This window comes from Canis aureus, unplaced genomic scaffold (genome assembly GCF_053574225.1).
Source record: "Canis aureus isolate CA01 unplaced genomic scaffold, VMU_Caureus_v.1.0 ptg000209l_RagTag, whole genome shotgun sequence".
In the NCBI taxonomy this organism is placed as follows: Eukaryota; Metazoa; Chordata; class Mammalia; order Carnivora; family Canidae; genus Canis; species Canis aureus.
The window spans coordinates 74,109-95,967 of record NW_027554481.1 but is presented as its reverse complement, the minus strand read 5'-3'; the positions used below and the strand labels follow the sequence as shown (position 1 = coordinate 95,967).

General features: G+C 35.7%; 1 protein-coding gene across 8 annotated transcripts in view; it reads left to right on the top strand.

Moving 5' to 3' along the window:
• The window catches only part of LOC144309736 (leucine-rich repeat-containing protein 37B-like), a 110,489-nt gene that overhangs the window by 20,752 nt on the left and 67,878 nt on the right, over positions 1 to 21,859 (top strand). For 2 of the 8 annotated variants that reach the window (XM_077890843.1, XM_077890842.1), the window contains exon 7: positions 17,583 to 17,639. The exons of 3 other annotated variants lie outside the window; for them this stretch is intronic. In XM_077890843.1, the coding sequence (XP_077746969.1) occupies positions 17,583 to 17,598 (16 nt within the window). In that variant the 3' untranslated portion in view covers positions 17,599 to 17,639. Of the gene's footprint in view, positions 1 to 2,246; positions 2,358 to 5,804; positions 5,975 to 17,582; positions 17,640 to 21,859 lie in introns of those variants that run through there. 3 more of the 8 variants (XR_013375628.1, XR_013375629.1, XM_077890845.1) reach the window with 3 other exon arrangements.

The following is a 21,859-nucleotide window of genomic DNA, read 5'->3' as shown; positions in this document are numbered from 1 at the left end:
AGATATTAATTTGTTGGCCCAAATGGCAAAAATTGGCACAATTCTGGGCAAATCAGGACATACAGGCATCGTATGATCATGTTCATCTCCACCCAAGTTGGAGATCCTTTTATGGAGATATAGTTTACATACCATGCAATTTATCCTTTTAAAATGTCCATTTTTTTTAGCACATTCAAAAAGCTTTGCAATCATCATAATGATTTTTTTTTAAGATTTTATTTATTTATTCATGAGAGAGAGAGAGAGAGAGAGAGAGGCAGAGGGAGAAGCAGGCTCCATGCACCGGGAGCCCGATGCGGGATACGATCCCGGGTCTCCGGGATCGCGCCCTGGGCCAAAGGCAGGCGCTAAACCGCTGCGCCACCCAGGGATCCCCATAATGAATTTTAATACATTTTCATCATCCTCAAAAGAAACCCTCTATTTGTTAGCAGTCACCCTCCTCTCCCCATGTCCCTTTTATGGAGATAATCCTTTTATGGAGATATAGTTTACATACCATGCAATTTATCCATTTAAAATGTCCATTTTTTTTAGCACATTCAAAAAGTTTTGCAATCATCATAATGAATTTTAATACATTTTCATCATCCTCAAAAGAAACCCTCTATTTGTTAGCAGTCACCCTCCTCTCCCCATGCCCCTTCCCAGCCTAAGCAACTACTCATGTGTTTTTTGTCTCTGTAGATCTGCCTATTCCTGAAATTTCTTATAAATGGATTCATACAATATTTGGTCTTTTATGATTCGCTTCTTTCACCTAGCATAATGTTTGCAAGGTTAATGTTGTAACATGTATCAGTACTCCATTCCTTTTTATTGCCGAATAACATTCCATTGTATGCTTATACCACATTATATTATCCACTCATCAGCTGATGGACATTTATGTTGTTTCTACTTTATGGCAATTATGAATAAAGCTGATATGAAATTTGTGTGCAAGTTTTTGTGTGGGACATATATTTTCATTCCTCTTAGGTATGTACTTACACTATTCCTCCCCCCCCCCCCTTCTTTTTTCATCCTTATCTCGGAAGACTCTAGAAGAATTCACAAGAATTGTAGAGGAGTAAGATTTTTCAGTAAGAAAAAATGAAAGGCAGAAAATTATGTTACTCAAATGAGGTGAAATACTGATTTTGTTTTTACTTTTATTTTTTTTATTTTAAACCTATTTTGTTTTTAAAATACACTTATATCCTTTCTAGCAATGACCCAAATACTTGTTCAGAAATTGGAGTGACTGAGGAAAAAAAACACAGAAACCAATCTTAAGAATCAGCAAAAATCCCTGCTGGGCTACCAAGGGTCCTTCTTTCAGAGTTTAAAGTCATTCATCTAAGAACAGATGGACTAATACATCAAAGATAATATAACAGTTGCAAAAAGCTCCTGGGTCTTTGTTCTCTGGCCAAATATTTGCATTCTGTGTCTTGAATCAAAACTTTTAATTTCTAGTGTTAATGGTTTACTCACTGATGACTTCTTTAATTTGGACTTTTTCTTTAAAATGCATGACATAGGCAGGCTGAGCTTTCAGAAAATATGTTTAACCTTATAAAGATCTACACATAGGTGTAATGGTCTTATGTTAGGAGACGCACAGTAAAGTTAGTTGTGTTAAAGTAAAATCAATAACTACAGAAGAGAAAATTAGAAAGGAAACAGATTTTTCTTCCCTCTTTCTTTTCTTTTTTCCCTGTCACTAGGCTGTGTGAGTTTGGAACTCTAGGAATTATAACATTATAAAAATGTCCAGGTTTCCATTCTAATGGGTTCCAGGTTTTCCTGCTATGGGGATGAAACCAGCAGACTTAGTAAATCCTTATTTATTTGTCCCAAAGGCCAGGCAAAACTCTTTCTTCTCTGGTGCTGGTTTCTATTCATTCATTGCCTCTTCTCAGGTTCTTTTGCTGCCCATCATTAATCTTTCAAGCTACAGCTGGGTGGGTTCAGAACAAAACCATCAGAGGAGCTGAAAAATGAAATATTTACCTGCACCAATGGGGAAAAAAGGCCTATCAACCTTGTCTATTCAGCGCAATCACATTTTTATTTTATTTTATTCACTTTCTAGATAGAAGACAAGATACATATATACACTCACACACATATATATATATTCCCTCTCTGTGTTAATACATTTTTTTTTTTACTATCTATCTTCATTTGTAATGAGTGTAATATATAGAGCTCAGTTAGTTACCATGGAGACACTGGTCCTCTGTTTCTTATCACAGAGCCACACTATCGTCTGGTGTCAGCCAAGGAGGGATGACAAAGGCCTCCCCAAGAGCCTAGCTCTGCAATTACTGAGCAATCAAGCGCCTCTTTTAATAGAGCACATCCAGGTATACATAGCTTCTTGCTCAGCACTGTCTTCTCTTTTTCCCTTTTAAACTTACATAGCAGGATGTAGTTACCGGGTACAGATATCTCCCTCTGTTAGATGGCCTGTTTATTCAGGATCTCAGTGATATTCTTTAATTTATATAACAGAGCTCATTAGCTACCATCCTCTTTACTTTTAAATGTCTCATATTTTTTAACTTCAACAAGTATTATTTTCTTCTGAGGATATATAGTGTTCTTCCCTTTATGCGTTAATCTGTTTTTATGGTTTGTCATTAACTGATGAAATGAAGGAGTGGATAAATGAAAACCATAGTCTCTAAATTTCCTCTTAGTGCAGATTTTTCCTTAACTTCTCTAACCAATTTACTGCAGCTATCAACAAAAAATTTAAACACTTGAATGACTGGCATTCTTTCTTTATCTTCTTTCTGGTGGTGATATATATGAGAGGCTAAATGAACCAAAAGTATATAAAAGGAGAAACAAAAAGCCTAATTTTTCCTCAGGGATTTTTAATTTATTTGGAGGTTGGCATGACTTTCCAGATTTGACTTGGATGCTCAGACTCAGACATAATCTAAACTCACTTGGAAATTTGGGGTGAAATGAGGTATGAAGGTAGGCCCCAAGGCATTCTGTTGGCCTAGATCTGTAATTGTAGATAGGCTTCTTACAATAAGAGCTAAGTTTTGCCCTGTGTAGTATCTATAATGTTATAAAACATACAGTTGTCTTGATTCTCTTAAAAGGTCTAGAAATTTGCTAACATGCCCTCTTTCCAAACGAAGATGTAATGCTCAGGCGTTTAAAAGCATGATGATGGCTGGGGTGGGGAGAGATGGAAACAGTACGAAACTAAAAAGGTATATGACCTGGTCACTGCTCTGAAAAAAAAAAAAATCTAATTGGGAAAATAAGCCTTTAAACTTATGTACAAGGTTAATAATATGAATTAGAGAGCAAAAGGTGGGGGGAGAAAAAAGATCCATTAACTCTAGAGTTAATAAGATTTATGGAAAGAGGTGAGATTTTAAAATGTTCTTTAAAGATGGAAGAAAAGGAAAAAGTATTCTAAGCAAGGAAAATAGCAGAAGCTAAAATGTGGTGGAGGGAATGGTCATGGTCTTCTCAGAGGATCATGATAATGCTACCATTACTCAAGCTATTCATTTGATGAATAGCTCAATTGATGATGTTAATTTCCTATTATACCCTTGCCCCCAAGAAGCTTTTCTTTCCTTCAGTAGAAAAGAGAGACAGACTTGAAGGGAGGGAGGAGAATGGGATGCAGGGGAAGGCAGGAGGGAGTGGGAGAGGAGAGGGCAGAAAAAGTAAGGAGAGGGAGGGAGGGAAGGGGGAGGAAGGGAGAATTCAAAATGTGTATTAAAAATGACAAAAATGAATAACAGAGGTTGCCAATTATTATTTTTTTGCAGGTAGGAGAACAAAGTGGGTTTTTGCAGGCAGAGTATGAACGGATTCTGTTATATGATCCCTATATGCCAGGAATGTCATTAATTAGATAAAAATGAGTGACTGGATACTTGCCAAATGTAGCTCAGGAGATCAAGGGCAACATACATGTTTTCACCTATGCTCTGGAATCCTTGGTATAGCTATACAGTACACATAGGTTTTGTCAGGAGTTTGACAGGAGCCTTAATTAATACTAGGTTTTTAATAGACCACTGACTCCAGGCATTTTTCTTCCCAAAAGATGGTCTCATAAATATACAGTTTCTTTCAGCTGGACACTGGAGAAAAAGATATTTGATCAGTGACATAAGCTGGTGGGAAAAGCCAACATAAAAGTTTATTGGAACTACTTGAAAAAGTTTGCAGAAAAGTTTACTGGGAGGTGACTGGAAGGAATGAAGATATTCATGATAACCTAACAGCAAGTCCTCCATAATTGTGTGTACCAAGCACTGCACTAAACACTTCATATACATGGTCTCATGATCCTCACAAACCTCTGACATAAAGAGTAGTCACCTCCACATATTATAGATGAGAAAACAGAGTTTCAAGAGAGGTTAAGTAACCTGTCCAAATTTATATATTAAATGGTATGGACCTGATGGAACACAATGACCTAAATCTATGATAATAAAGGCAGACTGCTTCAAAAGACAGAATTACTGTAATACATATTTATTCAGTATTTTCCTCTTCATTTCCTTTGATAAGCATTGTGACAAAAAGGCATATATGACTGATCTATATTTCCTCTGTAAATATTATCAAAAAGCTAATAATTGAAGAGGATATTTCTGGATACTCAGAGGAGGAAGATTGGAAACAAGGTATTCAAAGATAAATTTTTCTTAGGACACTAGGGGAAAGGAGTAAAACAGTTAAGATCATTCTGTTCTTTAAAATGGTTCATCTTGTCTCTTTAGTAAGAAGAAATCTGTGCAAAAAGAAAAACAAAACTTTGAAAGTAAAGATCTTTTACCAAGTACCTTCTCTCATTCATTTGCCATTCAGTGCCTGTAAGATTACAAGTCCCATTGAGCTTTATTTACCTCATAACCTGGCCTTCTTATCATTTCTTCAATAAGCCAAGCTTGGTCTTATCACAGGGTGTCTTTGCAATTCTTGTTCCCCAACCGGGAATTTATGGCTTACTTCTGCTCAACATCTGTGGCCTTTAGCAGTCAGATCCTCAAACTGATCTTTCCAGACTAACCTGTTTAAAATATTTCTCATTCCCTGCCCACAACCCACTCTCTTCCTCACCCTATATCTCGATAGCCTCTTTTTTCCTATTCACTGCACTTATCATTATCTGAAGTTCTTTATTAATTTTATGCATTTTTGTTATATTTAAATATAAAATGTTTTATTCATTATTATTTTTCTAGTACTTAGATGAGTAGTTGGTACATAGTACACACATGGTAGCTATTTGCAGAATGACCACTACCAGCCAATAGGAACAGGGCAATCCTAAAAGAGATACATTTGATAATGCTTCACAATTTATAAGGTGGTTACAAAAACTTCAAAGGTCAATATCCTACTAGAGGTTGATCTGCATATCAACTAGTCATATCAAAAACACTAACAAATCAGAGAATTCTGTTTGATAACAGAAATCTTATTTGCACGAAGGCCCTCAGGTCAATTTAAATTCTTGGCATAGCTGTATACTCAGTTATTCTCTAAATTCTTTTCATGGCATTGATAAGAAGGATTTTTGGTAGAAGGCTGAAAAGCAACAAAATGTGTTATTTTAATGAGTTTTAAAGACTTTATTGCCATTCCCAACATACAATAATTCTTGCTTGCATTTGCTGGAAATGTCCCTATAAACACAGGTTTTTATTTCTGCTTCTCTGACCAGTACAAGTTATGCTGCTCTGAACAGCTGGAATCAATGTTATAGGCTGAGTATCTGTGTCCCCTAAGAATTCATATGCTGAAATCTATTCCCTCAGGGTGTGATATTTGGAAGTGGGGCTTTTTCAAGATGATTGACGCTTGGGGGCAGAGCCCTCATGAATGGGATAGTGTACTTATACAAGAGACCCCAGAGAGATTCCTCACCCTTCCTACAATGTGAAGACAGAGAAGATGGCCATCTATGACCCAGGAAGCAGGCTTTCACCAAACAATAATTGATCTTGGACTTCCCAACCTCCAGAATTCCAAGAAATTTCTGGTGTTTCTAAGCCACCTGGTTTATGGTATTTTGTTATAGCAGCCTGAACAAAGACACCATAGTTAACAAATGAAAAACTGCCCATCAAAGCAGGTAACTTTTTTGTTTGTCTATTTATAACCCAGAGCTATTTTGAAATTTTCTGGGTATTTGGGGAAGAATGGCATCCAGACTGAGAATGCAATCTCATACTCTTGAATGTTCACACATTTCCTTTGCTGGTTTATTAGGAATTATGAAATGCCCTTATGACTTCCATCCTATTCTGAGTTCACTGGATTGATGTTATACTGATGAATCAACAGACTGGATCTATTTCCTGCCACTCAATCTCCCACTACAGAGCTTGGCAAGAACCAACATATTTGAATTCGGTAGAAGGTACAGGTAGCAAATGGTTAATTCTAACCTGAGAAGTAACTACATTTCATAAACACTAAATTACTGGCATCCTCACTGCCAAATGATTGTTAGCTTTCATTTGCAAAATGAGGGTCTGACAACACATATCAATATAAAACCTTATGTTGGAATTGACAAAGAGATCCTAGTTCCTTCTAGTATTTCCAATGTGAGTCTTGACTTTTGCTAAACTAATGACTGAAGGTTTTTCCTACTGAGTCTTGTCTTTTCAACAAGAGACAGAGACTATGTTCATAATGACTTCCATTCAGGTTTCTGCTCTAAATTCATCATGAAGTTCTATTTCACTTTTAGGATATCATACATTGTTTCAACCCTCCTTTTCCTATGGGAAGTGAAAACTTCCTTTTCCCTGGGATATACCTGGTGGAAAAAAGCCCCACTTCCGGTATAGTCTCCAGTTACAGAAGCCCCTCCTCACTGACAGCAAATAGTAATCATTCTCTTTTTGTCTTTTTGTAGTGTTTTTATTGTAAAAATATATATCCTGTTATATATTAATTAATTGATAATTTTTAAAGATTTATGTCTTCAAGAAAAAACAAATATTGGTAATATGGAGAATATGGAGAAAAAAGGAACTAAAGCACTGTTGGGTAGGAATGTAAATAGATGCAGCCACTATGTAAAATAGTATAGAGGTTTCTAAAAAAAAATTAAAAATAGAAATACCGTATGATCCATTAATTCCATTACTGGGTATTTACCCAAAGAAACAAAAACACTAATTCAAAAAGATATATGCACCCCATAAGTTTACTGCAGAATTATTTACAATAGACAGGACATGGAAGCAACCTAAGTGTCAACTAATAGACAAGTGGATTAAAAAAAGGAGGAGTGTATATACATACATGCATGCACAAATATTACGCAGCCATAAAAAAAAGTGATCTTGCCATTTGAGACAACATGAAAGGATCAAGAGCGTATTGTACAAGTGAAATAAATCAGACAAATACAAATATCAAATGATTTCACTTAAATGTGAAATCTAAAATAAAATGAACAAATAAACAAAAAGCATAAATAGATCCATATGGACAGAGAATAAACTGATGGTTGCCAGAGGGAAGAGGAGTGAGGGGATGGGCAAAATGGGTGGAGTGGAAAACACAAGTGCCTATGTATGGAATGAACAAATCATGGTACTAAAAGGCACAGCATGGGAAATATAGTCAATATATTATAATGACATTATATGGTGACAGACGGTAGCTACGCTTGTGGTGAGCATAGCATAACACAATGGAGAAATTGAATTAGCACTATATTATCGACTTTAATTCAACAATGTTTGAAAACTGTACTCAAAAAAGTTTTTTTTAAATAATAAAATGAATTTCTCATAAAAAAAAGATGTGTGTCTATACATAGTACGTTTACCTTGGAAACATTTCTAGCAATTCCAACTTATAAACTTGCATTGTGGTTCATTTGCCTGAAAAGAGTATTTTAAGTAAAATTAAATACTAAGTTCAATGTATCATATGAAATTTTTCTAGGAAAAGTTGTGGCCCTTTATCACCAGCCCAGAGCAGATGCAAGGTGATAAGTGAAAGCTGATCCGATTAGCACATAGAGCAATATTTAGTGAACTGCACATAGGTCAACAATATGTTAAGACCCTTAATAAATCTAACAGAATATAGAAAATGGTAGTGTTAGAATGCATCTTCAAACAGCTATGCAAAGCCAATCAGGCTACTTAAATTTAATTTAAGTCCCCTACCTAGCTTTAGCAGTACCTAAAGTTAACGAATCCTGGCTTTCTCATCCTCCTTCCTATTTTCATTTTAATAAAATATAAAAAACAGTAACATAAAGAAAAAAAATCAAGATGTGGCAGTGTCCAAAAGCTATATAAACAGTAGGACATGGTAAATAAAATAAAGGAAAGACCAAATTCTGGTCCTTATCATTCAAGTATTTTTTATCCCCATTCCATAAGATTGTATTCAAGGAATTATCATTACAAATTAGGAATTACTTTCAAACTTTATTAAATTTTCTTATTAAAAAGGTAGTATCTGCAATATTACTGATGATTAAATATGTACGCTAATATTAATACAACCAAGTGACTATTTTCCTCTATCATAATAACCTGGCGAAATTATATATTTATTCCACTGATAAATGTACTGTACATTTTTTGTTTTCTAGCAAATCTCTTTTGGAATTGCCTTTAGTACCAGTTTAAGAAGCCACAAAACAAAACCCATTTTATTACTTTTTAAATTCATCTTTTGTTTTGTTTTATAACCAGAAATCTCCCACTTTGGTCACTAGACTTATTTCAAAATGACTTCTGGTTGTTTCAAAAACAAAGATATTCTCATTCAAAAACTTGAAATGTGGGAATGTGGGATGCCTGAGTGGCTCAGCGGTTGAGCGCCTGCCTTCAGCCCAGGGAGTGATCCTGGGGTCCCGGGATCGAGTCCCATGTCGGGTTCCCTGCACAGAGCCTGCTTCTCCCTCTGCCTGTGTCTCTGCTTCTCTCTCTCTGTGTGTGTGTCTCTCATGAATAAATAAAATCTTTAAAAAATTTTTGAAAAGTTAGTATGTGCCTGTTTTAAAGACTGTGCAATCTCTTACTTACATCTCTTCCTTGTCATTCCCACAGCCAGTGCCCCAATCCAATCCCTCATTTCCTCTTCCCAGATCTCTCTTTCAGCTAATGTCCCTCTGATCTTCAGTTATGCACAGTACTGCCAGGATTGTCCTATCAAAGCACAGCTTCTATCTCTTTGCCCCCATTGCTCAAAAGCTTTCAGGGGCATCCCGGAAAGAATGTCCACCCTCCTGCCTTCTAACACTTACATAATGCTTGCTATATGCTGGGCACTGTTCTAGGTGCATTACATATGGTATCTTATTGTTCATATCAACTTAATAAAAAAAAATAAAGATATTATCCCCATTTTAAAGATGAGAAACTAAGACACACAGTTCAAGTCACTTGTCAGAAGACAGTTAATATGTGTCAGTACTACGATTTATACCCAGGGACCCTGGCTCCAGAGTTCTATCTCCCTGGTTTCTTTTCTTACTTTACCTACTATTCAACCATTCTCTAATTGAACCAAGTGCTTTTCTGCTTTTGGTCCTTTGTTTACAAGTTTTTTCTTCTTGCCTGACATATCCTTTTCCCATATTTTCCTACCCATATCCACCAAGATCCATCTGAAATACAACCTCTTCCATGAAGCTCAACCAGATACGTCATCTATTTCACTCTATGCTTCTTTTATAACTATTAAAACATTGTATTTTGTACTATATTAATTTGTACATACATTTCTAAATGTTAACTCTGAAGGAAAACCATTTCTTATTTTTTACTGTCCCCCTTCAGCATTGTTACTATTACTGACAGAAGGGAGAGTGGCAGACAATTGATATAATTGAAAATAAACAAACTACTAGCCAAAACAATCTTGAGAAAGAAGGACAAAGCCAAATACTCCCAGATACTACGAAGCTACAGTAATCAAAACAGTGTGATACTGGCAGAAAAAAAAGACACAAAGATCAGTGGAACAGAACCAGAAATAAACACAAATTTATATGGCCAATTAATCTACAACAAAAGAGGCAAGAAAATACAATAGGGATAAGATAATGTCTTCAATAAATGATGCTGGGAAAACTGGCCAACTACATGAGAACAATGAAGCTGGACCACTTTTTTTTTTAATAATAAATTTATATTTTATTGGTGTTCAATTTGCCAACATACAGAATAACACCCAGTGTTCATCCCGTCAAGTGCCCACCTCAGTGCCTGCCACCCAGTCACCCCCACCCCCGCCCTCCTCCCCTTCCACCACCCCTAGTTCGTTTCCCAGAGTTAGGAGTCTACTGGACCACTTTCTTATACTATACACAAAAATAAACTCAAAATGGATTAAAAACCTACATGTAATACCTGAAACCATAAAACTCCTAAAGGAAAATATAGACAATAAACTCTTTACTGGTCTTAGCAACATTTTTCTAGATATGTCTCTGCAGGTAAGGAAAATAAATGCAAAAATAAAACTATTGGAACTACACAAGAATTAGGGACTGCTCAATGGGAGAAATTTATAAACTATATATCCAATAAGGGGTTAGTATCCAAAATACACAGAAAACTTATACACCTCAACACCAAAAAATCCCAGATAATCCAGTTAAAAAATGGGTAGAGGACCTGAATGGACGTTTTTCCAAAAAAGATATATAAATGGCTAACAGACATATGAAAAGATGCTCAATATCACTAATCATCCGGGAAATACAAATCAAAACTACAATAAGATACCATCTTATACCAATCAGAATGGCTAAAACAAAAAGACAAGAAATAACAAGTGTTGGTGAGGATGTGGAGAAAAAGGAACATGTGTGTACTCTTGGTGGAATGTAAACTGTGCAACCACTGTGGAAAACAGTATGGAGGTTCCTCAAAATATTAAAAATGGAAACAGCATATGATCCAGTAATTCCACTTTTGGATATTTAACTAAAGAAAACACTAATTCAAAAATATATATGCATTCCTATGTTTATTGCAGCATTATTTATAACAGACAATATAGTATCAATATAATACTTAGGAAAACAACCTAAGTATCCATTGATGGATGAATGGGTAAAGAATATGTGGCATCTATGGGACAGCTCAGTTGGTTAAGCAGCCAACTCTAGGTTTTGGCTCAGGTCATGAACTCAGGGTCATGAGATGAAGCTCCAAGTTGAGCTCCATGCTTGGTATAGAGTCTGCTAGGGATTCTCTGCCTCTCCCTTGTCCCTCTCCCACTTAGGTTTTATCTCTCTCCCTGAAATAAATAAAATCTTTGAATAAATAAATGTGTGATATATACACAACAGAATATTATTCAGCCATAAAAAATGAGATCTTGCCATCTGAGACAACATGGATAGACCTAGTGGGTATTATGCTAAATGAAATAAGTCAGACTGAGATAGAAAAATACCGTATTATTTCATTTATATAAGGAATTTAAAATATAAAACAAGTGAACAAATAAACAAAAAAGCAGAAATAAACCCATAAACACAGAGAACAGACTTATGGTTGTCAGAAGGGAGTGGGGGAGGAATAGATAGGTAAACCATGTGAAGAGGAATGGGAGATACAGGCCTCCAGTTATGGAATGAATAAATCAAAGGGATAAAAGGCACAGCATAGGGAATATAGCCAGTTGTATTGTAATAGCTCAGTATGGTGACAGATGGCAACTACACATGCAGTATGCATGGCATAACAGACTGGTCAAATCACTATGTGTACAAGAAACTAATGCAACAGTGTATGTCAACTATACTTCAACTAAAAAAAATAAATGACAACTGATGAGTAAAATCATGCTACTTAAAAATATGTACTATAGGCACTCTGTAAATGTTAACTGATATGAAAAGATGAGTATATTCAAAAGACTGTACTAAAGGCTCTGAACTCTGAAAGCAATTCCAGAACTCCTGTGGACATTGATGCAATAAATATGTATCATACCAAAAGAATCTCTTTTAACCTGACAACTAATTTTTATGGACTCAGTGAACCATTACTACTTATTGAGTACCCATTCTGTGCCAAGCACAAAGATATATAAAAAAAAAAAAACAACTAAAGTTCTAGTGTATTTCACACACACAAAAATCCAGCTAGCTCCCTCATATTTTTTAGGGAAGCAATATTTCTTAATGAGAAAATATTACAGAAAATTTTCCTGTGCTGTAAGTTTCTAAAAGACATACTAACAGGGCCTAGGTCTTCAGTGGGGATAGTCAGAAGGAACTCAAAGAAAAAGTTCTAAAAACAATGATCTATAATTTATACACTCTCAGGGACTTTCAGGAAGAGAAATTTCATGCTTTATATATTTAACATGTAATAACTACTATGTATAGAATTTGTGGGAATATGAGATTCCTGGGTAGAAGATGCTACAATAGTAGTTCAAAGTCTGAACAAAGATGATAGCTTTGTCTGCCATCAAAAATGCAGCTTTACTCTATCTATTAAGGGGTATGTTTGAAGCTGTGCTATTTCCTAGATCTCTATATGATAATATCCTCAAAAGAGAAGACTAGGTTTTTAAGAACTGCAGATTTTTCTTCTTTATTTCCACAGATGTCTGCTTCTATTTTGAGCCACTCTTCCTCTTATTCGTATGGAATAAACTCAATCATAATGTTCCTTTGCCTTCAGTTTTTGTTTATTTAATTAAGATGATTTTCTACATGAGTAATTATAAAGGCCATAATTATACTATCAAGTTTCTGCCAAAGTAACAATCTAAGGTTAACACTTGGCAATATTTAAATCTAAAACAATATAAAAACCCTGAGTATATGAATAAGGTGGATTTAATCAGGCTATTTCCTCTGGAGTGTAAAAGAACATTCTAGCTGTCATTGTTTATTATTATATACTATTTTAAAGAGAAATAGTTTATAAGCTATTATAAATAGTAGATGGCTGTGCCAAACCAAGATCCTTCTGAATTTATAAAGGCAGCAGCTATTATAAAACCAGGAAAGATAATATGACAATAGAGTAAAATAGCATAAGCAAGGTATACATTAGCAGGTAATATTTATGGTTAAGATATTTTGGGATAGCAGAATCAGAAAATTGTGGGAGTCAAAAGAGATTCCTTAGAATTTTCTCTTTCATTTAGATGGGAACATATGTGCATACTTATTCTAGTTAAATTAAGAGCACTCTTTGTTTTTCAGTCTCTCTTGGAGTTAGAGATTTTACCATCCTCTTTGGTCATCCATACTGGGTTTACATTACATTTAAGTCTATTTCTCTTCTTCTGTCCTAAAGACAGAGAACTGACAACTATCCTTTCTGCAGCAAGAGCCTTCCTACACTTGAAGATAACATTTAATCACTCATCAGCCTTATTATCTCCAGAAAATGAAAGAAGATCAAAATAATTTTTAAAAGATGTCAGAGGATATGGTTTAATGTTACCCACACATAACATTCAAAAACCTGAAGCCAGTGAGGGAAGAGGAAAGGAATAATCAAGAATAAAGGAACAGCAGACCAGATTACATAGGAAATAAAGGCTATAAGGAGAGAATAAAATAATAGATCCATGATGGGCTTCAAAAATACGATTTGAGTGCTTATATATGCAAGGCACTGTGCAGAGTACTTTATATATGCGTTGTTGATATCATCATCTTCATCCTATTAGCTAACACTTAATGTGCACTTTGCATCAGGCATCATTCTATGTACTTTTCATATATGAACTCATGCAATCTTCGTGACATCTTAAGGGTAGGATTATTCCCATATTTCAGAAAAGGAACTAAAACATAGGTTTATAAAAACTTCAAATTCTTGGTGCATTCTATAAGGGACATCAAAACGTCTCTAACAAATGAGAAAACTTGAGTACCACAGATTAAATAACATAATAAAAATAGTTGTTAAGTGACAGAGCTGGGATTTTAAACCATGAATTATCTGATTCCAAAGTTCTTTTTGACTACATGTTTAACTTGAGAGAAGAAATAAAATAACAACAATAAGCACAGTAAGAACATATTACATACCAGGCACTGTTCAAAGTGTTCAGTATTAACATATTGAATCCTTATAATAAGCCTATGAAAATAGGTACTATTATTATTCCCATTTCACGGTTGAGAAAACCAAGGTACATGATCCTAATCTATCTGGGTCATTCAGCTGCTAGCTAGGGCATTGGGACTCATATTCATGAAGTCCAGTTCCAGGGCTGTGCTCTTACCACAACACTATACTGTCCCTTGTAATTAGTATATATAAGGGGAGCAAATGTTTGCAATACTGATGAGAATAGTCTCACAGGTAAATAGTCTCACAGTACACTGGCACTACTCCATAGCTAACATTTATTGAGCATTTACTAAATACTTCTGGGGGAAACTGGGATGGGCCACCCAGATATTCCTTTAGGAATGAAGGACTTATTTCACCAGCTAATGGGAGACCTGAGAGAAGATGGCCCTCAGTTGAAAAAACTTACCTGTAGCTCTCAGTTGAAAAAACTTACCTGTAGGATTGGCTGAGGTCTTTGCTGGGAATGCACTACAACTCATTTTCCAGAGGTGCTGATCCCAAGAGTACTCCCTAATAAATGGTAAACATCCTGAATGCTCATCTCCATGTAACTCAACCTGTAACAAACTTTGTATAATCTCTTGTAATTCTGATCATCATATGAATCAGGTGTTATTACCCTCACATACTCATTTTACAAATGAAGACACTGAGGCTTAACTTGCCAGAGATCACAGAGTTGGTCAAGGTTGGAAACAGAATTTGAACTGAGACTAATTCTGGAGCCTACACTCAACTTCTACATGATTTTATATAAGAGAAAAGTTTCAGTAATTCAGACTTATTATTAGTTCAACATATATTTAATACTGAAGAAAAAGAGGCACTCTGAAAGACATTGACATCTTGAGGGAAAAGAAATCTAACATTTTGTTTAAAGCATAGGTAACAATCATGGAAGTAAGTAGCATGACCTTGAAATACAAACCAGGTGGCCTGAAAAGGAAGCCTAGTCAAGAAAATACCTGAACAATTTTTCCTCTATGCTTTCTACAATTTATTTCTTGGGAAAACAGAACTGAGGACAAAGAAAAGTTCCCATTTGATATGGGAGAGAAAAATGTTCAATTAAAAATAAACTCTCGCACATTAAATTATCTTACATTCAAAGAGAAAAGGCTTCACTCTCCAATATGCAACATTGACCATCTGATACATCTATCCAGCATCTTTTCTCATTAAAGAGAAGCTGAAAACATAAAATGACAGCATATGGTTCTGACTTCAATGAAAAGTTATAGGATCTGATATCTGTCCACAATAGTCTAAGAGACATGGGATAGTGTTAAATGAAGGGGTGGAGAAAGGGAGTTGAGGAAGCACAGAGCCACAGCTTTTGCCTGAGCTAGCCTATACAACTACAGATTTTCTCCAGTGTTGTAAATTTCCAGGCACTATTACCATCTTAATTTTCTCACATTTTCCAGATGAGATTCAAGAGATAAACAAATCCCTTGACTCAGATGGAAGCTTAAATTGTGGACTCCACTTTTAAAAATTATACCTCTTTTTTTCTGGGCATAGATAATTTCCTCCATTTCCAACAGAGGGAAGGAAAAATTGCAACTAAAAAAAACCCTTACAAATATTAAATTTATCCTTTCAGTACTCATATGTCCTGGTGCATTCTTGATTTCACTTAAAACCAAAAGTAAACCTAAAATATACCCAGAACATAAGAGGACCTGAAAAACCAAGTTCAGAGAAAATGGGATGCAGTTAGCAAAGATTACATGCATCAGTGAACTGTACTAAATTGAACACTTTTAAATGCCAGAGATTTTCTCTGTGAAACTGGGGGGGTTTGAAAGAAAAATCAATAATGTTGGAAAAGAGAAACCTTCTTCACACATCTCTAATCAGTCATAGCAGAATCTGGTGGATTTCCATATTACAACTGGATCAAACTTCTGAAACTGGTTTTGATCCCAGACTCACTCAGTACATCTTCCAGGAGAAGTTCCACTCAAGACAATCAAAGGCTTTTCAACCTTGAATGATCCTCAAGATCACTCTTTCAGTCTGCATCCATCCTACATTATGTTCTGCGGCTGTCTAATGTTGCCTACAGCAAATCTCCCTGGAATTACCCTGAAAGAGCTCCATTTATAAAAACAGGCAAAGGATCTTCAAACTGTTCAGCTTCAACTTTAGCTCGAGCTTTCAAAATCTATAATAATAAGTAAAACCAGGCATAAAGAGGCAAAGTTCTTCAGATCTTTTATTTTTTTTAACAAGTCAAATAAATATTGGCCATATTGTTTATATTTAGAGCATGAACTCCTCTGTAAAGTCCCTGTTCAAGTCTAATAATGGACTAGGTAAAGGGTTTCTGTATTTTTCTGAATAATCAATACCAAAGCCACTGATGAAAATTTATTTGAACCCCAGGGAACACATCCTTTGAAGTTCTGGGAAAATTTTAAATATAGTGTACAAATCAATAAGTGGACAAAAACATCTCTTTCAATGTGTTCATTTTTATTTAGAGAGGAAATATTTATCTTTAATTGTAATCTCTCTTTCATTCCATCTGTGAACCCTTTTCCCAAATCATTTATTCTACAAAATAAACTCATGACAGTCAGTTGACCTTAAATTTTTTTTTTTTTTTTTTAACCAGAAGTGGTGTAGTTGTCACCTTTCTGAATGGGATGATTTCTCAAGCCCAAAACATAGTATTCCTCTTTCCACCCTCTTGTAATGCTATTCTACTTTGCTCTCTTCCCAACCACTTCGCATCCAGTTTTGGAGCCTCAATAACCAGAATGGTTTGAGGGCATTTCTAGAAGGGATTCAACTGGCCTGGTTTCGTGGTATGCGCTGTTTCGAATAGGATACATCTAGGAGATTAAAAATATATTTTTTCATTACTGCCTATTTTCACAGTCCACTGAGCAAAAATACAAAGCAATTTTTTTTTCCTCTCCCCATTCTCCCCTTTTCCTTCGTTCTCTTTCTTCCCCTGTGGAGTTCAAATTAAAGAAAGGTGAAAATTGAAGCTGTTGTAGGCAAGGCGATTGCAACATGCATATTTGATTTTTATGATGGATCTAAATTGCTGAATAAGGCCATGGAACAAAGGGAGACTGCAGCTTCCTGCCCATCACAAGCAGCCACTGAATGCAGAACAAAAGCTTCGGCCATTAGGGGCTCAGCAGGGAGACACATTATATAAATGACTTTGTCTTTTCTGCCCCCTCCCCCCTACTGGGTGCACTGGACAGGGATGGGTGTGTGTGTGCCTGTGTGTATGTGTGTGTTATGATTTGCCAGGGCAAGAGATAAGAAATTCTGGGAGCAGCAATAGGAATAGAAATGTACAGCACATTATGATCCCAAAAGGCCATGCTTTACTCTTTGGACCAGTGTAGCTCCCAGTGCTGTAGTAAGAGCGCCACCTAAGACAACCACTCCCCTAAAGAAACTTGGCATCTTTTCAGAGTAACCTATAGCTTTTCTTTTTACTGTTCTTGTTTCTTTCATCAGGAATGATAAAGCATAAAGAAAAAACGTGGAAAAAATATGAAGGCCTAGTATTCCAAGGTAATTGCCAGACCTGCTTAAAGAACAAATTGACCTACCACACAGTTCATTGTGGCACTGGTTTCCTCAGAAACTACTACTCTTAATTCCTTCTTCTAGACTCACGGCTTTTCTTTTAGCAGGAAGAGAAATATAAACCAATAACAATCCTAACCTATCATATAGTGAAGTCAACTGACTTTTAAGAGGTCCCCTGTGGTGGTGACTTGAATAGGTGCTACTGTTCTATCTGGCTTGAAACATCAGCAGTTCTGCACAAACACACTCAGCAATCTTTGCATCTAATTTGTTTTGTAGAAGGACTTTAGTATGCTTCACAAAAATTGATTATTTTACTAGTTCTAATATCACTGAAACAGGTAGGAAATAAGAGGCTCTAACTTCAAGTTTAGAATGGTTAAGTACATTGAAGGTGACACACTGAATTGCAGCAAGACTAAATGAAACCCAGGTCACTGGATGCTCACTTCAGTTCTATCACTACAAGTTTCATACAAATTGTAGGAAGATGCTCTAACAGTCCTCCAACTGTCTGAGGGATAGTAGAGAAGGTAGTCCCATTGTGGACCAAAATAAATGAAAATCACTGTCATGTGGGATCCCTGGGTGGCGCAGCGGTTTGGCGCCTGCCTTTGGCCCAGGGCGCGATCCTGGAGACCCGGGATCGAATCCCACATCAGGCTCCCGGTGCATGGAGCCTGTTTCTCCCTCTGCCTCTCTCTCTCTCTCTCTCTGTGACTATCACAAATAAATAAAAATTTAAAGAAAAAAACCACCTCTTTAAAAAAAGAAAAAAGAAAAAAGAAAATCACTGTCATGTGCTGCAGAATTCCCACTAAGGGTTCTTAGAACGTCCCAAAGACAAATTCAACATATGAATATATACAACCTTAAGTAACCTAAGGGTGAGTGAATTGTGTAAAGCCAGCTAAGTGAAATACTATGAGACAACTGCCACTTGTCACATGCCATCATTATTCTGTCTTAAAATGGGCAATTCATGTAAAATAAGGTAGACTCTTATGATTTATATGAAAGCTGAGAAGTCTTAAGAGACAAAGCATGTTGTCACCGTAGCGTAATTCATTTCTGAGCTACAGAGGTCATCAAGCTTTTCACTAGTTCTTTTGGATCTACTTTAAGATAGTTAAATCCCTTTTTGGTGAGTGGGAAAAGGTCTCTCAATGAAGACTGCTTAGATAGAATTGAGATTTATGTTTATCAATAGTTTTAAGCAACAGGGCTGAATAGATGGTTAAGGGAAGTCCTTAATGGCCTGAGGTATGTGGATGAGAACCAGGATGGATAAAAAAGCAGAAAGACGAGTATAGTAGAAAAGACTGCTGTATAGTCATTCACTTCTTTATCGGAATCTTTTCTGGATCTTTTATCCAGGTGTCAAATATTCACTAAGGGCCTACAACAATTCCATGAACTATAGACTGACAGTAAGACACTATCCCTGCCCTAAATAAAATCTTATGTGTGGCTGGGGTTGTGAAGATATTATATAATTATACAAATATCAATATACGTTAGTATATGGCAAGAGACAAGAAGAGAAAGTGCAGAATTCTACAAGAATGTTAACTAGGAGGAACTACTTCATCTAGAGGAAGTCAGGGATGGCTTTAATGACCAAGAAACATTTAAGCTAAGACAAATATATGAGAAAAAATATATGTACTCTAACCAACTACATTTCACCTTCTGAGATGCCTCAAAGTATCAATTAAAAATGACAGTCAAGGAAATTATGTTTAAGTTCTTATTACTTTGCTTAAAAGTAAAGCAAAACACCAATTTGGCTATAAATGCTTTAGGTAATTAAAATTCAATTATTCCAGAGTAAAAGCCAAAGGCAACACTGGCTAGAGCTGCAGGGTTTAACACAGTAGATACTAGCCATACATGGCAACCTCAATTTCAACTGATTAAAATTTAGATTCCTTAGCTACACTAGCCACACATGGTTCAGAAGTCACCATATTAGACACTGCAGCTAAAGACTATTAGAATTAAATAAAATTAAACATTCAGTTCCTCCATTATACTAACCATATTCTGAGTGTTCAGTTTCAAGTGAGTAATGGTTAACACAGTGGGCAGCAGATAAGAACATTTCCATCACTGTAGAAAGTGCTAATGGAGAGCACTGCATTACTATCTGGCGCCTTGTTGCCTCCCTAACCTCATTTTACATTGCTCTTGCCTTACTTATGCCACTTTAGCCACGCTGGAATCTTTGCTGCTCTGAGTATACTCAGCATGACCCAGCCTCAGGGCCTTTGCAGAGTTTGGTCCCTACTTTCCTCTTCAGCCCCATGCTGTATGAGAGTCTCCAGCTGGTTTATCCATCCTGAGCTGTGCCAGCCTTCTTTCTATTTCCCTTATTCTCAAGGTCTTTATTGTCTCAGGGCTTTTCATATATTAGTACCTTCCTTTGTAAGGCTCCTCCTTCCCTACTTTAACTTTCCTTCAAATATTAGCTTACTTATTATTTTATCAGAGAAGCCTTTTCTGATTAGGTCAAATTTTCCTTGTACAAACTCACATCCCTATCTTGCATAATGCTTTTTACAATAGCACATTTACATTTATTTGTCATTTTTTATTCATAAAACTCTCCTCTGATCAACTGACAGCTCCATGAGGGCAGGGATCATATCTGTTTCTGACCACCACTATATTTTCAAAAGGTAGCAGAATGCATGGAACAAAATAGGACATAAACATAATAATATTTATAATTATGAAAGAATGAATAGATGCTATAGAAAAAATAGCCAATGGTCAGTTTAAAAAATATATATATTGTACTGCTTCTTCAATGCATGTCAAGTGCCCAAATACACAGTGAGCAAAACAGAATGACAGGGATTGTAATAATTTCAGAGGTAGGACATATTTGTTTCAGATAGATAAAAAGTACTGTTCACCCAATGGATAACAGAATCATAGGTATAATTTGCATTTGTTTTGCTTATCTGAATTGTCTAATATTTCTCCATAGTCATGTATTGGTTATAAGAATATTATCTTTAATTGCAATGTCCAAAGTTATTCTGCTCCAGTGCAGCAGAAAACCAAAATACATGGGAGGCACAGTGGTTAAAGGGGTGCTTTTTTTTTTTCCTACCATACAAACCAGAGTTGAATTCCTGTCTCCTGTTCTTTTGCTGGTGACCTTGAGCATATTTACCTCACCTCTCTAAACCTCATCTTTCAAATGAGATAGTAATATTCACTATAGTAGGTGGTTGTGAAGTTTCAATGAGACAATGGATATAAAACATTCAATAAATGGTAGCTTAAAATCTACATGCCAAAATGACCATATTTAAAGTGTAGGTGTACATAAACCTCAATAACTCTCTGTTATTAATCGTTAATTTGAAAGTAAAAGATTTTAGGTCATAGATTCTAAGTTTGTCTTCTCATGCTAGATTTCCTCCTAAGATTACACTATCTTTCTTTTGAAAGTGGCTGCTCCACATACTCTAGAAATTGAAGTTAGTTCCAAGGAATTAAATTCATTCACTTATTCAACAAATATTTTTGTATGCCTTCTGTATAACAGGCATTGCTGTGTTAGGGATAATATGGTTAGCCAAACAGATATTAATATATCTCTTTCAATCTTAATAGCCTATGTGATTCTGGGCAAGCATCTAAGATAAAAACTTAGTTACCAACTGTTACATAAACTATTTGCATTAATCCAGTAAGAATATATTTGAATAAATGACTTAACAAGTGCTTTTTATAGATGTGTGAAAAGTACTTTTATAAAGATATTCTCTTAGCACTGTTTATACTATTGAATATTCAAATGCCTAATAATGTATTAGTTATATTAATGGTAATAAATTCACAAAATAGAATACTACGTAACTATTAAAAATGCAGTGGTAGAAGCATTGTAAACATCTTCCTATACCAGTAGGAACATGTTGGTAAGTTTAAAACGTTTCAAAATTGTGTGCTTCATAAGAATCTATATAAAAATTATGTTTATACAAGCAAAAAAGACCTGAAGGACATTAAAATATTATTTTCTCTATCAGTTGTTCATAATGTGACTAAATATTAGAGTCAACATGGCAGGGCACCTGGATGGCTCAGTTAGGTACCTGCCTTTGGCTAAAGTCATGATCCTGGGGGTCCTGGGATTGAGTCCCACATTGGGCTTCCTGCTCAGTGGGGAGCCTGCTTTTCCC